This window comes from Mustela lutreola, chromosome 11 (genome assembly GCF_030435805.1).
Source record: "Mustela lutreola isolate mMusLut2 chromosome 11, mMusLut2.pri, whole genome shotgun sequence".
NCBI lineage: Eukaryota > Metazoa > Chordata > Mammalia > Carnivora > Mustelidae > Mustela > Mustela lutreola.
The window spans coordinates 52,312,261-52,330,730 of NC_081300.1; the positions used below are offsets into that span (position 1 = coordinate 52,312,261).

General features: G+C 39.4%; 1 protein-coding gene across 3 annotated transcripts in view; it reads right to left on the reverse strand.

Annotated features, from left to right (window-relative positions):
* LPIN2 (lipin 2) overlaps positions 1-18,470 on the reverse strand; it is an 84,675-nt gene that overhangs the window by 30,062 nt on the left and 36,143 nt on the right. For all 3 annotated transcript variants that reach the window (XM_059140777.1, XM_059140778.1, XM_059140776.1), the window contains exon 2: positions 5,177-5,377. In XM_059140777.1, the coding sequence (XP_058996760.1) occupies positions 5,177-5,368 (192 nt within the window). In that variant the 5' untranslated portion in view covers positions 5,369-5,377. The remainder of the gene's footprint in view (positions 1-5,176; positions 5,378-18,470) is intronic.

An 18,470-nucleotide genomic window follows, 5' to 3' on the forward strand; every position in this document is an offset into this window, starting at 1 on the left:
GCCTTTAAATACTTTATAATATTAAATAAATACTAACTTTCAAAACTTTCTTTTTTTTAAAAGAAGATTTGTATTTATTTATTTGCGAGAGTGAGTGAGCATGCAAGAATGAGCAGGGGAGGGGCAGAAGGAGAAGCAAACTCCCTGCTCAGGGGGGAGCTTGACACAGGGCTGGAGCCCAGGACCCCAAGATCATGACCTGAGCTAAAGGCAGATGCTTAACTGAAGGAGCCACCCAGGTGACCTCCAACTTTTAAACTCTTACAGATAAACTTGGAAACTCCAGTTTTAGACTGCTTTAGGGGATATACCTAAAATATATAAAAATATAATATAGGTATAAATACAGCACTCCACAATCTAAGTGTACTTAGCTTTGCAAGGCCCTAATGGTGGGAACAGCTGCATGGTCCACTAGGTTTTTTTCCCAGTGAGGACCAATTTATCCCTTGACTCCTGGTCACATCAGGTCACTGAAGGTCATTAGCTGCCAAATGTTGTCAAAATGCTTGTTATGAAAGTCCTGTATGTAAGTAACATAACCACACTGCAGGGTAAGGAAGAAAACTAACCTAAGTGGAAAATGGTATTTTGACTATTTTAAGTCTAAAGACAAAAAGAACTATAAACAAATGTTGTAGTTAGTATTTTTTTTTAAATCAGAGATATGAATTAGCAGTTCTGAAATTATTTTATGTGTATTCTAGAACTGAATAGGTAAAGAAAGATATTGTAATAGTAAGAGGCATGTTTCTCACTGTCAGAGAAAGAAGTCACAAATAAGGAGATGAGGAGGAAGCTTCTGGAGACGAATAAGAATCAGTGGGAAAATTCATGATTTTTACAGACATACATAGGTGCATGTATCTATGTATGTAGATTATTCCCGCTCTGCCCACTGACAGGGCCTAGAAGCAAGGACACCTCAGTTAGTAATGAGCACTCCTAGTGACCAGATTCTTTGTTTCTAGATACTTTTCTCTAATAAGAGGAACCACCATTCCTCAGAGAAACAAAGTAATTCCAGGGCTGATGGAGGTAAAGTAGATTCTTCTGGAATATCTTATGGTGCCAGAAAGTAAGGAAGTACTCAAAAAATGATGGGAGCATTTCAAAAGGACTCAACTTGAAGGAGCTAACTATTGCCAAACATGGGACAATCTGAGCAACTAAATAATGATAATAATGGATTAGAACCCACACAGTAAAATTAATACTCAGAAATCCATACTGATCTAAATAAATAATGGAATAAGTAAACAAGAGAGAAAGATAGCTCTTTGATACAGTATAATTTCAATTAATAAATGGAGTAGGAAGGATGGAAGCAGAAAATCATTTGGTAAACACCAAAGTAATAATTGTTGCAGGCAAAATTCCTCAGTATATGGTAAAATTCATGGAAGTATGATGAAAAATAGTATTTGCAGAGTCTCCAAGTTTCTTCCCACATATAAATTTACCGTAAAGAAACCTAGTAGACACCATTAACCAAGGCATCAATGTCAATATCACCAGTAATGAAACATGGCACCATGATGGGCCTCCTGAAATGATGCACTGAGAGGGGCACACCCTTACTCTACATTACTCTTCCCCCAATGAGAAAACATCAGACAAATTCAAACTGAGGCACAATCTATATAATAACCATTTGTACTCTTCAAAAGTCAAGGTTGTAAGGGAAGACAGAATGATCAGAGAATACAGGTGAAAGCAGTGTGGGATCCTGGATAGGATCATGGAGAAAAAGACAACAGCAGTGGGAAAACTGGTATTTTGATGTACTACTCCTTGTAAACTGGTATCCAAAACAATACCCTTATCTATATAGTCATACTTCCTACCCTGTGGCTTAATCTTACTCAATATATATGACTCAGATGTTGAAATAGAACTGATTTGTGTTTTAGAAATACTGGCTGTAGGGATGCCTGGGTGGCGCAGTCAGTTAGGTTGCCAACTCTTGATTTCAGCTCAGGTCATGATTACAGGGTCCTGGGATTGGGACCCATGTCAGTCAGGCTCCACACTCAGTCCAGAGCCACTTGAGATTTTATCTCTCCCTCTGCTCATGCTCCCTCTCTCGCTCTCCCTCCCTTCCTTTCAAAAATAAATGTTAAACAGAAATATTGGTTGTAGCAGACTCTTGTTCTGGCACGCCACTCTTCAGGTAAGACTATCTCTGGGTATGTCTTTTGGGGATCTATTCATCCTCTTTTTCAGACCACCAGTTTTAGGTGTGGCTTCAGAGTGAGGAAGTAAGGCTGGTGTCCATGCCAAGCCAATCCATATATTCCACCCCAGCTACAGGACCAGGGAGACTGGTAAGTCTGACAGGGAGACTAAATACTGATGCTTCTGGAGGCAGAAATGGCTCTCTTTTTACTACAGTTGCTGAGATCCTGGGAAGTAAACCTGGAGGTACTGTAGCTCTCTTGCATTAACACAAAGAGAGAAAGAGTTGAAAGGTAGGAGGAAACAGAGTTCTGATAATACCCTCCGACTCCAAATAAAGCCCATTTTAATTCAAATGCCCCTGGATTTTAGTTATAGAACCCAATAAATTCTGCTTAAGCTGGTGCGAGATGGATTTTTGTCACCCACAATGGAAACTTCCTGTCTAATATATTATTTAATCTTGATAAATAAACTATTAGTTTTGTGTTAAATCAACAAAATTAATATTTAAAAAATACCAACTTCAGGTTTACCTTCTGAAATTCAAGTCTTGAGTTATGAAGTATATTGGGAGTATTGGTGTTCTATCAAACAAGAACATACCAATGACAGTCGGAAAATTATTATATATCTCCCCCTAACCAGAGGGTTAAATGTGATTATGATTTCAAGTCCACTTCATAGGTGTCACCATAACTGAGGTCTTAGTTTAAAATCCACGAATAGCTTTCCCTAATCCAAACTGACCTAAAATAAGACAAAGAGTTAATCCAAATTGTCTGAGTATATCAAGGGAGACATGATTTTGGTTTTACTGTCACAGGAAAGCTGTTAAATAGCCAGATTTCCTCCCAAACACATCCTTTGGATTTCTGGGACACTGGTGCAAAAGTTTCTTTTCCTGTGTCTCATGGACAGATTCATATTAAAATCCAGGGGTGTGACAAGGTATTTAACACAATCATTTGGGCAGCCTTGTACAGAAACTGTACTACATCTTTTTTTTTTTTTTTAAAGATTTTATTTATTTATTTGACAGAGATCACAAGTAGACAGAGAGGTAGGCAGAGAGAGAAGAAGCAGGCTCCCCACTGAGCAGAAAGCCTGATGCAGGGCTCGATCCCAGGACCCCGAGATCATGGCCTGAGCTGAAGGCAGAGGCTTTAACCCACTGAGTCACCCAGATGCCCCTGTACTACATACATCTTAATTGGAGGCATACAGCATGTAGAAAGAGGTATGCTGTCTGTCCAGACACCAATTACAGATACACAAATGCTTACATATACAACAGCCTGCAGATTCCATTCTGAAAGGCCGGAAGACTTAACCAATCTGCTGATCAAAACCTCTGACCACAGAAGAACAAACAAAAGTGCCATATAAGCCATTTAATGAATAGATCCTTTTACAGCTAATGGGAAATTTCAGCGCTTAACAGTTTGGTACAGATTCTCCCAGAGCAGATAAAGTCTGAAAGTACTATAGGCTAGTGTTACTGGCAAGAAATAAAAAATTCCAAGAAGCCCAAATGTGGCTGAACACCGTTTTGCAATGGAAAGTCTCCAAGTTACTAAATGAACTGTGTGACTGCTTTTGGTTTCCAAAGGATGATTGAACAGAGGCCAGACCACACAAACACTGCCACACTGCAATGTGGCTCTCCAGTGAACTGATTTATAACACCTAGAAAAGAAGATGTGTTTTGGTAGTGGGCAGGAAGGGAGAATATCTAGGGGTGTGAAACCCACAAAAAAGTTTCTTCCATTCTCAAAACAACCTAAGTTTAATTAAAATAGAATTCCTATTTTAAGGAATAAGATCACCTATGTAAAATAGCGAACATCTGGAAATAGATGTTTCCAACTTATGCGGTGGTCCTCTAACATATGTTCTGTGCCCCAATATGGTGTGGATCTTTCATTGTGCTTTAAAATCCTGACAAAATCTCCCTAAATTGTTCAGGTAGATAATGTGGGATAAGACTAGAAAGGAAAAATACTATGTACCCGCAAGGTTTTATTACCAGCTCAGCATTCTAATTTGATTGACATCAAATACATTAACAAACCTTCTCATTGCTCCATTACTTGAAGGTGGAGAATGTAGGAAATGTAGGAAATGTAGGAAATGTAGAATGTAGGAAAGGAGAATGTAGGAATGTAGGAAAAGGAAACCAACACAAATTATTTTCTTTCTGAATGAATCTTCCCCAAAATAAATAAAAGCCAACAAGCCTATGGCCTGCAGGTTTGCATTCAGTAAGATCTGCAGACAAGTCCTGGTATTACAAACGAAATTTAGATACAAAGAAGATTTAACAGCTTCCTCAAAACAAATATGGAATTTATCTTGTCTAAATAAATGTAATGTATTCTTGACTATATCAATCTATCCCATTCATAACTGGTACGAAAGTATTGCCCTAAAAATTTTATAAATTTTTAAATTTTATTTATTTGTCAAAGAGACAGACATAGCAAGTGCACAAGCAGGGAGAAGAGCACGCAGAGAGAAAAGAAGGCTCCCTGCTAAGCAAGAAGCCCAATGCAGGACTTGATCTCAGGACCCTGGAATCATGACCTAAGCCAAAGACAGACACAACCAACTGAGCCACCCAGGTGTCCCTCCCCTAAATAGTTTAAAGTGCTGTTATGAGGTAAAGAAACCTTCTGAAGACATCTAACCTTCCCCCTTTATAACTCCAGTTTCTCCATTTTGCTCTTCTGGGTTGCAACAAATAGAACTATTAAGATAATTTTCAGGCTTTTTTGCCCCCCTTGGAGACTTTCTACAGTAAGGCTTATACTCAGCAGCAACCTCAAAATAACACAAAAAAGGTTGACTTCTTATACCATTATCTTCAACATCAAATGGGTGTCTTCCCTCCCCCACCGTGGGGGGGGGAGCCCAAAAAGCATATAAGAACAATTTATTCTATTAGATGGTAACAGAATAAATTCCTCCTTGAGAACAAGCTGTCCCCGGCACTCACCACTTTCTCTTTGGATCTCAGGACACCCAGCTTCCCAAACCGAACGTGAAAAGGCGAGCACTGGTAGGTGCCATCTTGCTGTCGCACCACAATGACATCGATGCATCCGGACAAAGTGGCTTGGTTAATGCCCTTGTAGAGTTCCTTTACAGTGACAATCACCTGCCCAGCCAGCTGTCCCACATAATTCATGGTTTGAAACTACAAAAACAAGAAAAAAAATTTTTAGATGAGATAATAACAATGAATTTATGAACCTAATGACAGAGAAAAAAAGTAGTAATTAAAAGGACACGGCACATTTGTATATCATAATACATATTATTATTAACCTTGCTGATTTTGAACCAATTAGTCTCACGCTACCACTGTTTTTACACATTTCCACGCAAGGACAAAATCAGGTGGTCCTTTTGTATCTCAAGAGGCTGTCCCAGCCAGGGCCTCACGCATGCCTAAGTTCCCCTTTCTTTTCCATCATCACGGATCCTGCGAGATGCCCATAGTGGTTTCGCCCTAAAGTTTAGAATCTGCATGGCACCACCAAAGAACCCAGACTACTACCACTGTCCTCTTGACCAAGATCACTGGGAATATGGGGCAACTGTATCTACCCTGACCACAGCAGCTAAACAGAAAAAAAGACCAATGATCACCTCCAGGAGAAATCAGAAAACAGGTTGCTTTTGCTAAAGACAAGTAAGTGAGAGATGAATTTTCTACAAAACTATTAGTAGAATATGGTTCAGAGACATGCTAGATTAAATAAACTCTGGGTGAGCTAGACTGGATCTAAACCATTTATAACATTACTTTTTTTGAAAATCCCCTCAACACTTAAATACGACTCACTGGAACATATATTTATGTTCTACAAAGCACAGAAAAGAGTTTTAATCTTGTTGTCAATAATTAGTCAAATCAGGATAACTAGGCTAAGAAAAGGGTCCTCCAGAAAGGGTCAATGTCAAGGAAGGAGTATGCACCTGACCAGGGCTGAGGGATTAGAGGAAATGCTTCCTCTGGGCCCCATAATCTGTTGCAGCTGTAGCTAGGACCACAGGTTGGGGAGCCCACCATATAGTATGTGTTGAGGACCAGTGGGGAAGTCTCCTTGATCTCCTTGAATCTCCCTCAACTTCTAATTAGAAAAAAATAGTTCCTCCTCAGTCCTAAGGTTGTTCATCTCCAGTTACCAAATACCACCACATTTCATTCATTAGACACCACCCCTAGTATTATGTCAAAGCACAATTCAGCAAATCATTCTCCTCTGGACAGGTAGGACACAGACCAAACAAGAGGTCCTCCACAGCTCTGGCTAATCCAGAGGTCAACTTTTACTGAACCAGAAAAGAGACCGATTATTCTCTAGGTCATTCATCATAAGCACAGTTGTCTCTTTAAACTCACGCTTTTCAGGAGCCTTAAACTCAAAAGTTACATGCTGAGAAAAGTTATCTATGTTGTCAGGTAAGTCCAAAGCTGAATTGGGAGAAAGAATGTTAATCTTAGGAGCTTCCCAGGACATCAGCCTTCAGAGAAACTCACCCTACTCCTCACAGGTGAGTGAGTACCTACTGGGAGTGCCCAGATTCCACTCAAACATTTTTTTCTCCTGAATGTGTAATCAAGACCCACCAGATTTACATTGTTAAGCATAGCTACAATAATTTTACTCCGGAAAAATTCTTTGAATATTTCAAAGCTAATGTTACCAAGGCCCCCAAAACTGTCTATAGAAGAGATGACTTTGTGGATATAAACTAGTTGCTAAACTGACTACTAAATGAAGCAGTATCCTTTACAAAAGTTATGATTTTGGTTTTAGGAGAATTCATTTGGCAAGGCCAAATTAGGCAAGTATTCAATGATTTCTCCAATGAATAAAGGAATGATCAAATGAACCATCAATATGGAGTGCCTGAGTGGCTCAGAGGGTTGAGCCTCAGCCTTCGGCTCAAGTCATGGTCTCAGGGTTCTGGGATCGAATCCCACATCAGGCTCTCTGCTCAGCAGGGAGCCTGCTTCCCTGCCTACTTGTGATCTGTCAAATAAATAAAATCTTTTTAAAAAAATGAACCATCAATAAATAAGACCAAAAAAAAAAAAAAAAAAAAAAAAAGAAAAGAAAAGGAAAAGGAAACGTGTAGGGCGGAAGTACTATTTCATCAAAGTATTTGTATTACATCCTCATTTTTAAATATTAGTATTTTTTATTTTGCAGTAACTATAGATTCACAGGCATGTAGTTTTAAGAAATAATACAGAGAGATTCCATGTATCCTTTAAACCAGTTTTCCAAATGGCAACATCTTGCAAATTTCTAGTGCAATCCCACAATCGGGATATATCAATATTGATTCAGTTAAAATGGAGAACATATCCATTATCACAAAGATCCATCCTATTGGCCTTTATAGCCATACTCAGCCACTTCTGTCACTCTCTCCTTAATCCCTGACAACCACGAATTTGCTCTTCATTTTTGTTATTTTGTCATTTTTAAGAAAGTTATGTAAGTGGAATCATATGGTATGTAACATTTTGTGATTGCCTTTTCCCACTTCTATTGCTATGGAGACTCATCTATTTCCTGCACGTATCATGTTCATATTCTGTAGGTAATATATGTTCATGACATGCTTTTTGCTTGTCACAGAATGTACATGAACCACCAACCAAGTAATCAATCTTTGTATTACTGCTTGACTGACTGGTGGCAATTTAAAAAGGAGTTTTGTTACAAATTTTTAAAAGCTTCATAAATAATTATACAATTACACATACTCTTCTCTTAAAAAAACTAAAAAATGTTAACTTCTAGCATCTTCAGCCATAAAACAAGTTATAAACTAAATGTGTATGAGCTTACATCAACTAGAGCAGGGGATCCATAATTAAGTGTAACTACATCTATTCAAAATGATTTTAATTACCATAGTTAAAGGATGTGCTGTTATACAAGAAAGTCTATTGTGTAAATGCCAGTTGCTAAATGTGGAAAAATATATGCTACCAAATGACTGGTTTTTTTCTTAGCAGATATAAAACAATTCTGTCTGTATTATGAGGCTGGGAAAACAAAAAGTAAAGGAAGTCCTTCCGCTGTAACATTCACTACACCCTGGGAATGAGGGGTACACTTCTGCTAGGAGGGACACTCCATCTAAGCTAGGGCAGGGGACTCCCTCATTGTTATGTCTGGTGAGAAAGCAGCTGGTTGTTGTACGCATGCACGACACATTAAACAGCTTCTTCTTTAAGTATTATCTAGCACCGTAAAACTTCATTCCTACATGTCCAGCCCAGCACTAGCCATAATAAAGCTAAGTGAGAACAAATTCAGGCCTCTGATACCTGTCCTGTTCAACACCTGTGAAAGTGGAACTCTAAACAGGGACAGAAAGACAGATGATTAAGTACCCAGTCACATCTCAGGGACACACCTCACCAAAGACACTACCTTTAGAAATAAAACAAAGAATAAAAAAAATAGTAAAATAATATACACTGTAAATTATTCATTAGTGCAAATGATGAGAAAAAAAAACAGTAGAAGAGAGAATATGAATTCAAGAACAGGGACAGAGAGTAAGAGGGGATGCAGAGAGAGACAGATATAAATTCAGAGAAAAGGAAAGACAGAATAAGAATACATACATAATCAGAAAGCAGATGGACAGAAAGATGCCGATACAGACAGAGGAATGTGGAACTGCAGGGTTTTCACAAAGCAGCACCTCCATCTTCAGGCTCACAAGCACAAAGAAAATACAAACATGCATTAATTGATTCTCAGTACTGAAAGTATTTATCTAGTCCAGTCTTTCAACAAATACCCAAAAGCATTTCTAGCACATCCCTGAAATATGGAAAGTTAATCACCACTGTAGCAGCAACTGATGTTTTAAGAGCTTACTACATACCAAATTCTTAACAATTTTCTTAAAGGCAGGGGAGGAGGAGCAGATGGAGGGGGAGGAAGAATCCTAAGCAGTCTCCACATCCAGCGCAGAGCCAGAGCTTTATTTCACAATCCTGAGATCACGACCTGAGCTGAATCAATAATCAGGTGCTTAACTGAGTCACCCAGGCACCCGACTATGTTCCAAAATGCATTATCTCAGAACTACCTTATGAATGAGTGAATATTATTATTTCTATTTTTAAAGATAATAAAAGTAAGGCTAAAGAAGATTAAGTATTGTTAAGAATTGTTTGCTCCTCAAATTCTTTTTTTTATTTTATTTATTTTTTATTTTTTATAAACATATATTTTTATCCCCAGGGGTACAGGTCTGTGAATCACCAGGTTTACACACTTCACAGCACTCACCAAATCACATACCCTCCCCAATGTCCATAATCCCACCCCCTTCTCCCAAACCCCCTCCCCCTGGCAACCCTCAGTTTGTTTTGTGAGATTAAGAGTCACTTATGGTTTGTCTCCCTCCCAATCCCATCTTGTTTCATTTCTTCTTCTTCTACCCACTTAAGCCTCCATGTTGTATCACCACTTCCTCATATCAGGGAGATCATATGATAGTTGTCTTTCTCTGCTTGACTTATTTCGCTAAGCATAATATGCTCTAGTTCCATCCATGTTGTTGCAAATGGCAAGATTTCATTTCTTTTGATGGCTGCATAGTATTCCATTGTGTATATATACCACATCTTCTTGATCCATTCATCTGTTGATGGACATCTAGGTTCTTTCCATAGTTTGGCTATTGTGGACATTGCTGCTATAAACATTCGGGTGCATGTGCCCCTTTGGATCACTACATTTGTATCTTTAGGGTAAATACCCAATAGTGCAATTGCTGGGTCATAGGGCAGTTCTATTTTCAACATTTTGAGGAACCTCCATGCTGTTTTCCAGAGTGGCTGCACCAGCTTGCATTCCCACCAACAGTGTAGGAGGGGTTCCCCTTTCTCCGCATCCTCGCCAGCATCTGTCATTTCCTGACTTGTTGATTTTAGCCATTCTGACTGGTGTGAGGTGATATCTCATTGTGGTTTTGATTTGTATTTCCCTGATGCCGAGTGATATGGAGCACTTTTTCATGTGTCTGTTGGCCATCTGAATGTCTTCTTTGCAGAAATGTCTGTTCATGTCCTCTGCCCATTTCTTGATTGGATTATTTGTTCTTTGGGTGTTGAGTTTGCTAAGTTCTTTATAGATTCTGGACACTAGTCCTTTATCTGATATGTCGTTTGCAAATATCTTCTCCCATTCTGTCAGTTGTCTTTTGATTTTGTTAACTGTTTCCTTTGCTGTGCAAAAGCTTTTGATCTTGATGAAATCCCAGTAGTTCATTTTTTCCCTTGCTTCCCTTGCCTTTTGCGTTGTTCCTAGGAAGATGTTGCTGCGGCAGAGGTCGAAGAGGTTGCTGCCCGTGTTCTCCTCAAGGATTTTGATGGATTCCTTTCGTACATTGAGGTCCTTCATCCATTTTGAGTCTATTTTTGTGTGTGGTATAAGGGAATGGTCCAATTTCATTTTTCTGCATGTGGCTGTCCAATTTTCCCAGCACCATTTATTGAAAAGGCTGTCTTTTTTCCATTGGACATTCTTTCCTGCTTTGTCGAAGATTAGTTGACCATAGATTTGAGGGTCTATTTCTGGGCTCTCTATTCTGTTCCATTGATCTATGTGTCTGTTTTTGTGCCAGTACCATGCTGTCTTGATGATGACAGCTTTGTAATAGAGCCTGAAGTCCGGAATTGTGATGCCACCAACGTTGGCTTTCTTTTTCAATATCCCTTTGGCTATTCGAGGTCTTTTCTGGTTCCATATAAATTTTAGCATTATTTGTTAAAATTTATATGGAAACCTAACCAAAGAGACACAGAATCTATACTCAGAAAACTATAAAGTACTCATGAAAGAAATTGAGGAAGACACAATGAAATGGAAAAATGTTCCATGCTCCTGGATTGGAAGAATAAATATTGTGAAAATGTCTATGCTACCTAAAGCAATCTACACATTTAATGCAATTCCTATCAAAGTACCATCCATCTTTTTCAAAGAAATGCTCCTCAAATTCTTATGTTGAAGCCCTAACCCCCAATGTGAGAGTATTTGGAGGTGGGGCCTTTGGGAGGTAATTGGGTTCAGATGAGGTCAAGAGGTGGGACCTCCACGATGTTAATGTCCTCATTACAAGAGCTCATGTTCTCTCCTCCTATTATGTGAGGAAACAGAGAGAAAGTGGTTGTGTGCAAGCCAGAAGAGAGCCCTCACTAGAAATAAATTGGCCAGCATCTTATCTTGGACTTCCCAGTTTCCCAAACTGTAAAAAATAAGTGTTGTTTAAACCACCCCATCTGTGACATTTTGTTATAGCAGCCTGAGCTGAGACAAGTATCTTAAACATCAATTGCCATACTGTTTTTCAATGTTGGGGTACAAAGACTCACTCCTTTCACCAAGAAGTTCATAACTGTATCAGACGGCCCTAGATATTACGTCCACTAGAACTCACAATGGATATGTGCCACCCTCTTTCTAAATGATACCACTTACACACCAAAGAAGAGTTTGTTGTAGAAGCGTAACTAGGTCTCATCTACTCTCGGCTAAGCATTCTTCTTCCTTAAAACATCTAAAATAACTGGGTTTATTTTCACTTTTATGACAAACTAGAGAACTTTGTTTAAATGGGAGATCCAAAACTAGACACAGTAGTGCTGATAGACCTAACAGATACACAGTGTGTACAATGTACAACGTGTATTTAGGTACAGGCACTGGCTCCCATTGGTTAAACACTTGGAGCTCCCAAGACAGAGAGGTACTTACTGATCACAAAACTAAAAAATGGAAAGAATCAGAAGACAGTAATTAACTGAAATACTCATAAGAAACTAAATGGCCCTTTATGCATAAAATTCAATAGATTTAAATCAGTCATTCATGAATGTTCAATAGTGTCTAACATCATATTTTTCTTATCAAATATTTTAAATTAAATACACACTAGTATCTGGAATAAATGAGTAGCTTTCAAGATTCAATTATTTACCAAAAATTTAAAGATTTCCCTGAACATCAGAGAAACTAAATAAACCATCATGATATGTAGTAGAGATTTATAAATGGAATCCATCAGTAAATAGGTTCAAGTACAGATCCTCTTCCTATAAAAACTGCCCCGAATTATTTAAAGGTGATATGTTCAATCAAAAGTAATTTTTGGTAAGCAAAAATATAGGAGCTATTAAAATACCACAATTTCTAAATTATGATCAATACAAAAATGGATACATGCCAAACCACTCACATGGATCATCAAAATCTGTTTCCTATAAGTTTTAAGTTTACCTTCATCTATTTATTCAACACTATTAATAACTAGTTAGCAGTACGACTACTAACAAACCCAACTACAGTTGTCATAATGTCCATCACATGGCAAGTACTATTGTAAACCTGTACACTAGTTCCTGTAATTTCCACCAGTATCTGGAGTTTGGTATCAATATTTCCATTTATAAGAAAGGGGAACCCTACTACACTGTTGGTAGGAATGCAAGCTGGTGCAACCACTCTGGAAAACAGCATGGAGGTTCCTCAAAAAGTTGAAAATAGAGCTACCCTACAACCCAGCAACTGCAATACTGGGTATTTACCCTAAGGATACGAATGTAGTGATCCGAAGGGGCACGTGCACCCAAATGTTTACAGCAATGTCCACAATAGCCAAACTATGGAAAGAACCTAGATGTCCATCAACAGATGAATGGATAAAGAAGATGTGGTATATACATACAATGGAATACTATGCAGCCATCAAAAGAAATGAAATCTTGCCATTTGCAACGATGTGGATGGAACTAGAGGGTATTATGCTGAGTGAAATAAGTCAATCAGAGAAAGACAATTATCATATGATCTCCCTGATATGAAGAATTTGAGAGGCAGTGTGGTGGGTTTGGGGGGGGGTAGGGAAGGAAACAATGAAACAAGACGGGATTGGGAGGGAGACAAACCATAAGAGACTCTTAATCTCATAAAACAGAGTTGCTGGTGGGGAGGGAGAGGAGGGAATGGGTGGTTGGGTTATGGACACTGGGGAGGGTATGTGCTATGGTGTTGAGTGCTGTGAAGTGTATAAACCTGGTGATTCACAGACCTGTACCCCTGGGGCTAATAATATATGTTAATAAAAAAATAAAAAATTAATTTTAAAAATTCCCATTTATATGAGGAAACTGAGGTTCAGCAGTGTCTAATGTCATACACTAAGTGGTAAAGCCAATATTCAAACTCAAGTCTGATTCTAGAACCTATGTCCTTAACTGCAACTCTAAATGATAGAAGTCCTCTAAGCACAGATAAGACCTTCCCCGACCCCCGATTTCCTGTTGCAAGTTGGATGCTTTTAGCAACTGGGGTATTATTTTTACTTAATGCTACTTGGCCCTCGTAGTCTCTTTTGCACACTACCACCAGAGGTAGCATTGACTACTAACTCTCTCCTGCTAGGCCTGCACTTCAAGATTAGGAAGTGTTATGCCCGAGAGACCACCAAGGAGCCAAGCACTGATGCAATCACACGAGGGTTTATTTGACAAGCTTAAGCCTGGGCCCAAGTATACCCGACACAGCGGAGTAGGGACTTGGACCTCCAACCAGATTACAGTCACAGTTTTTAAAGGCAGAGTACGGGTGGATTCAGCGGTGAGTGAGGACAAAGGGGGTTATGGATGATGTAAGTCTCTAAGGAATTTTGGAAGCGAGGTCTCCAGGACCTTGAGGGGCTAGCTGTTGTCTGAGGAAAAGGTTATTCATTACCTATAATAAAAATCTTGTGAGACCCTTTAGATGTGTACCAGTGGGTCATATACTTGTCATATACTCGACACTATCTTGGAGGTTTAGAGATAAAGTTTCCTAAATGAATTGTTGAAGTAGACTTATAGGATTCTGGTCGGACCTGTCAGGGTAGGGGGTCAGTCAGGCTAGGATTGTCCTTAGCAAAATCTCAAGGTGAGGGCAGTTAAGTCCCCAGGGGAGAGCCACTCTGTCTGTTTCAAGGGCTTGTCAGTAGGTGAGGAATTTTAATGATTTTCTTCTCCCTCTGTTTCCCACATCAGCTCAACTTGAGGTGGGATGGCCTTAATTTTCTCGGCCTCCACATTTCCCCCTGAACAATTCTGACCGTTAAATCTTTAAGGTTGTTGAAAGTGTAAGATCTCATTTTCTGTAACTTCTTCCTGCTGAGTAAGGGCGTAGAGTTGTCCCTACCTACTTGGGTCAACATTGATCAGTTAAGGAATGTGTAGGGGAGTTACGAAAGATGGAGGCAGCTGAATCCAGAGGTTAAAAATCAATCATTAAAGGAGAAAGAGACTGCTTAAAGTGCTAACCTGAGTAGGTCAGAACCCAAGAAATATTTTGTGATAATCTGGAACATCAAGATGGCTGCACTTATGTCAGGCTAGACTTGGGGTGGGTACAGCCTTGTTTTTCTTGGCCTCACAGGAAGCTGACCTCCTGGGAGATCACGTGTGGTCAGGGCTTGTGGACAGAGATGAACAGCTTTTATCCAAGAACCTGCCCTGAACATTCTAACCTTCTGCTCACAAATGTGAAGAGTGTGCTATGAGGGAACAGGAACATCTAGATACTTCAGGAAACAAACACCAGAACACTGTTGCCTTGTACACATTCCAGCTTACACCTATGCTCCTAGACCAAACTCCTCCAGGCATCCAAGCTTATATTCTACCTCTGAGTAGCACTTAATATTTTTCAAGAACTTTCTTAAACATAACTTCATTTGATCTTCAAAAAGAGAATTTAGGTTATGTAAGGCAGATAGTTTTCATTTCATTTTACATTCAGGCTGAAACAAAAGGTATTTACTTTTCATTATTATTCATTAGAACCCAGCTGTACTGTGACTCAGGATCTCAACCTCCTTGCTACTTCCCACTGGTAGCTTAAATCAGGGGGCTCTCAAGGTGAACTGATAACCCTGAGGACAAGAGATCTCAAAGCTGAACTCAAGTTGTACTTAAGTCCTACAGTCCTCCAGGAATTCCAGAGTCTCTTAAAGTTAGCCAAACATGAACCTGAGGGCACCATCAGCGGAGGACTGAACTTTGAAAGTAGGAGATTAAAGGCAGCAACAACAAACAGAGCAGCACCTGCCTCAAGCTTCTGCCTGGTCTGGGAGGTCAGGCGTTTGCAGATGAAAAGTCCCCCAGAGGACTTGCCCACATCCTGTCAAAACATTTTCTACATTTTCTCTGTGGCCAGCAGACACTATGGAGATCACAAAGAACTAAAGGAGGTTACAACTTCACTAGACATATGTAATGGAAAACTATACAAAACAGTGCTATCTCTGCATGAGAACAGACAACTGACACTAAGCCTGACAAAGAACCCAGCTTTCCTGGAGAAGCCACTCTTGGCCATTTAAATTCAAATAAATGTCTTATTTTGTACCACTCAGCTTTTTATCCCACATCATAACAAAATGTTAATTTTTAAAATTTTTCTTATTTTATAAATATGTCTTTAATTCTTATTTTCTAAAATAAGAAACAGGAAATAGCCGCCACCGAAGGAACAGTCCTTGTCCTCAGTGAGGGAAGGGCGTTACCCCAAGGCTCCAAAGTAGATGGTGCATTAAGGCCCATCTGATTTCCCTGAAACTAAAGTCCACTAGGAAATGCTGACAGTTGCACCTCGAAAATGCACTGCCCTGAAATCTCATCAAGATCACAGCAGGTCCCCTTCTGTCCCCCAATTATTGAAACAGGGCTCTCCTTTATTTCTAGGAGCATTCCATCCCCATGTACAGAAACTGTAAACTAAAACCCAGTGTCTCCCAGCCAAATTCTGGAGTGCCCTACAAACAATTCAAGTAAAGAGACAGCACAGCTGTAAAGGCAGAAGAAGTTGCAGAGGAGACGGAGAATCAGTAGGAACTGTGACAGACCCAAGGCGATGCTAAGGGAAAAGAAGCATCTGGTTAGGATCATGCCACAATTTCTAGACAGAGCTAGAAACACATCTGGTACATAGTTAGGATTCAGCAAATACTGCTGAATGAATAAACCACCTTAAATATGGAAATAAGAAGGGCAGACTTGGTGGGGAACTTCCTACTAAGGTTAAACTTAAAAAATTTTTATTTATTGCATTGGTTCAAAATTTGTTTATGAAAGTTTTTTTTTTTAAATGCAAGTTGTCTTGAATTTTTTTTTTTTGAAGTTTAACAATTGATTAAGAAGATGACCCAAGTGAAGAAAGCATAGCTCCATATAAGAGCAAGAGATCCCATGATAAAATTCCATGCCTGTTTTCTCTACCTCCAAAACAGTGTGTTATAAAAAGAACTGTAAGAGGGTTTAAAGCCTTGGATGCTGTCGTGGATCTTTCTTCAGAGAGAAGAGCTGCTGTCTAGCCTCAGAAATTTCTTTCCTGAGACAAAGATTTAGCCAGGATCAGGTGTTCTTTGGAGGATCTGGGTTTCTAGGCAGTTCCCTGTAGATTATGAACGGTCTTTCTAGAGAAGGACAACCTTATCACCTCCACTGTTTAAAGGCACAGTCAGGGACCATTTCAGGTCTAACAGACTATTTTTCCTCCAAAGTGAAGAAAACTGACGAGGGTCACATTGTAGGTTACCATTTCCAAGTGTAGTCCTCTGAGCACCTGTAACAGAATCAAGTTTTGGTGCTGAAGAATGTAGATTCCCAGACCCCAATCCAAACATAAACAACTGGAAGTAGGGTCTTAAGGATCGGTTCTCCATGATTCTGATAGGTATTCAGGTTTGGGAACTAACTCAGTCTCTACTGCATGAACTTTGTCCTCTCAGTCCTGATTCAGCTTGAGAAAACCGAGTTGTTATAGGCTAAAGTATGTATCCTGTCCTTTAAGGTGTATCTATTACCTTAACGTGTAAGACTGTCAAACTAAATAGACCTTGAATTTCATACATTCATATAAATAGCTGACGTGATCATTTTATAAGACTTGAATTCTAGGACTGGCAGTGGTTCCGACAAAAATTTTAAGACTTTGGGAGCCTGGGTGGCTCAGGTCATGATCTCAGGGTCCTGGGATCGAGTCCTGCATCAGGCTTTCTGCTTGGCAGGTAGTCTGCTTCCTCCTCTCTCTCTGCCTGCCTCTCTGCCTACTTGTGGTCTTTGTCTGTCAAATAAAGAAATAAAATCTTAAAAAAAATTTTTTTAAGATTTTCTTTTTTAGTAATCTCTACACCCAACATGGGGCTTGAACTCAGACCCTGAGATCAAGAGTCGCATGCTCTACCAACTGAGCCAGCCAGGCACCCCTCATTTATAAAACTTCTGATCTGGGAAGGCTGCTCTCCCTGCAGTTCTTCCTTAATTATAAACCAGTACTATTCAACATCCACCTTCAGGACAGTTGGGAGAGAGGAGGATATATTCTGACCCAATATCCCTGTTTTTGAATTTGAACAGATCCATGATGCAGTAGCTAGATCAAAGAGTAATAACAAGGCTCCTTGGATCACAATGATTTCATCTTTCAGAGACCCCTTCAAACAAAGAGGTAAATTCCTAGTAACCATATCTGTGCTTTTGGACTTAGGTGTTGGCACCAGCTGACTGATGGGGTAGGGAGACTTCTGACCCAGGCAGATATTCTTTAAGTGTGTATAGAGAGCCAAATTGACAATAACTTAGCCTGGGCTGAGCTATTTGAGCGATAATCCAGGAGGTCCACCAGCTCAAGACACTGAGATGCCACACAGCCCCATACCTTGCCCTCTCATCACTTCTCTGACTCATGAGTGGTCCTAAGTTTCTTTGTTTGCTTGGCTGGTTCAGTGTCCATTTCTGATGTTTAGGAACAAAGGACTTAAATACAGATAGGCAGATACTGATTCTGACCTGACAGAGCCATGTGGAACTCTCTATAACCCTCCACCCACCACCAAAAAAATACTCAGAAAACTTGTGAAAGCCTTCCTCTCCTGAACTCAAAACCTTTTTTTTTTTTTTAAAGTACAGTTGACACACAATGTTAATTTCAGGTATACACCGTAGTGATTTGACAATTTTTTTTTTCCAGTTTGGGTTTTTTTGTTTGTTTTTTTTAAATGAGAAAACAAGAGGCTGGCCTTTAAGCTTGGCTGGTGAGTCAACAAATTCAGATTTCTAATCTGTTATGACATAAGTCTCTTCAAGGAAGTTTGCAAGCACAGATTTCTGCTTACGGGGCTCACTTCTCTATGATTTCACCATACTCACTATCTACAAAGTGGATGAACAATTA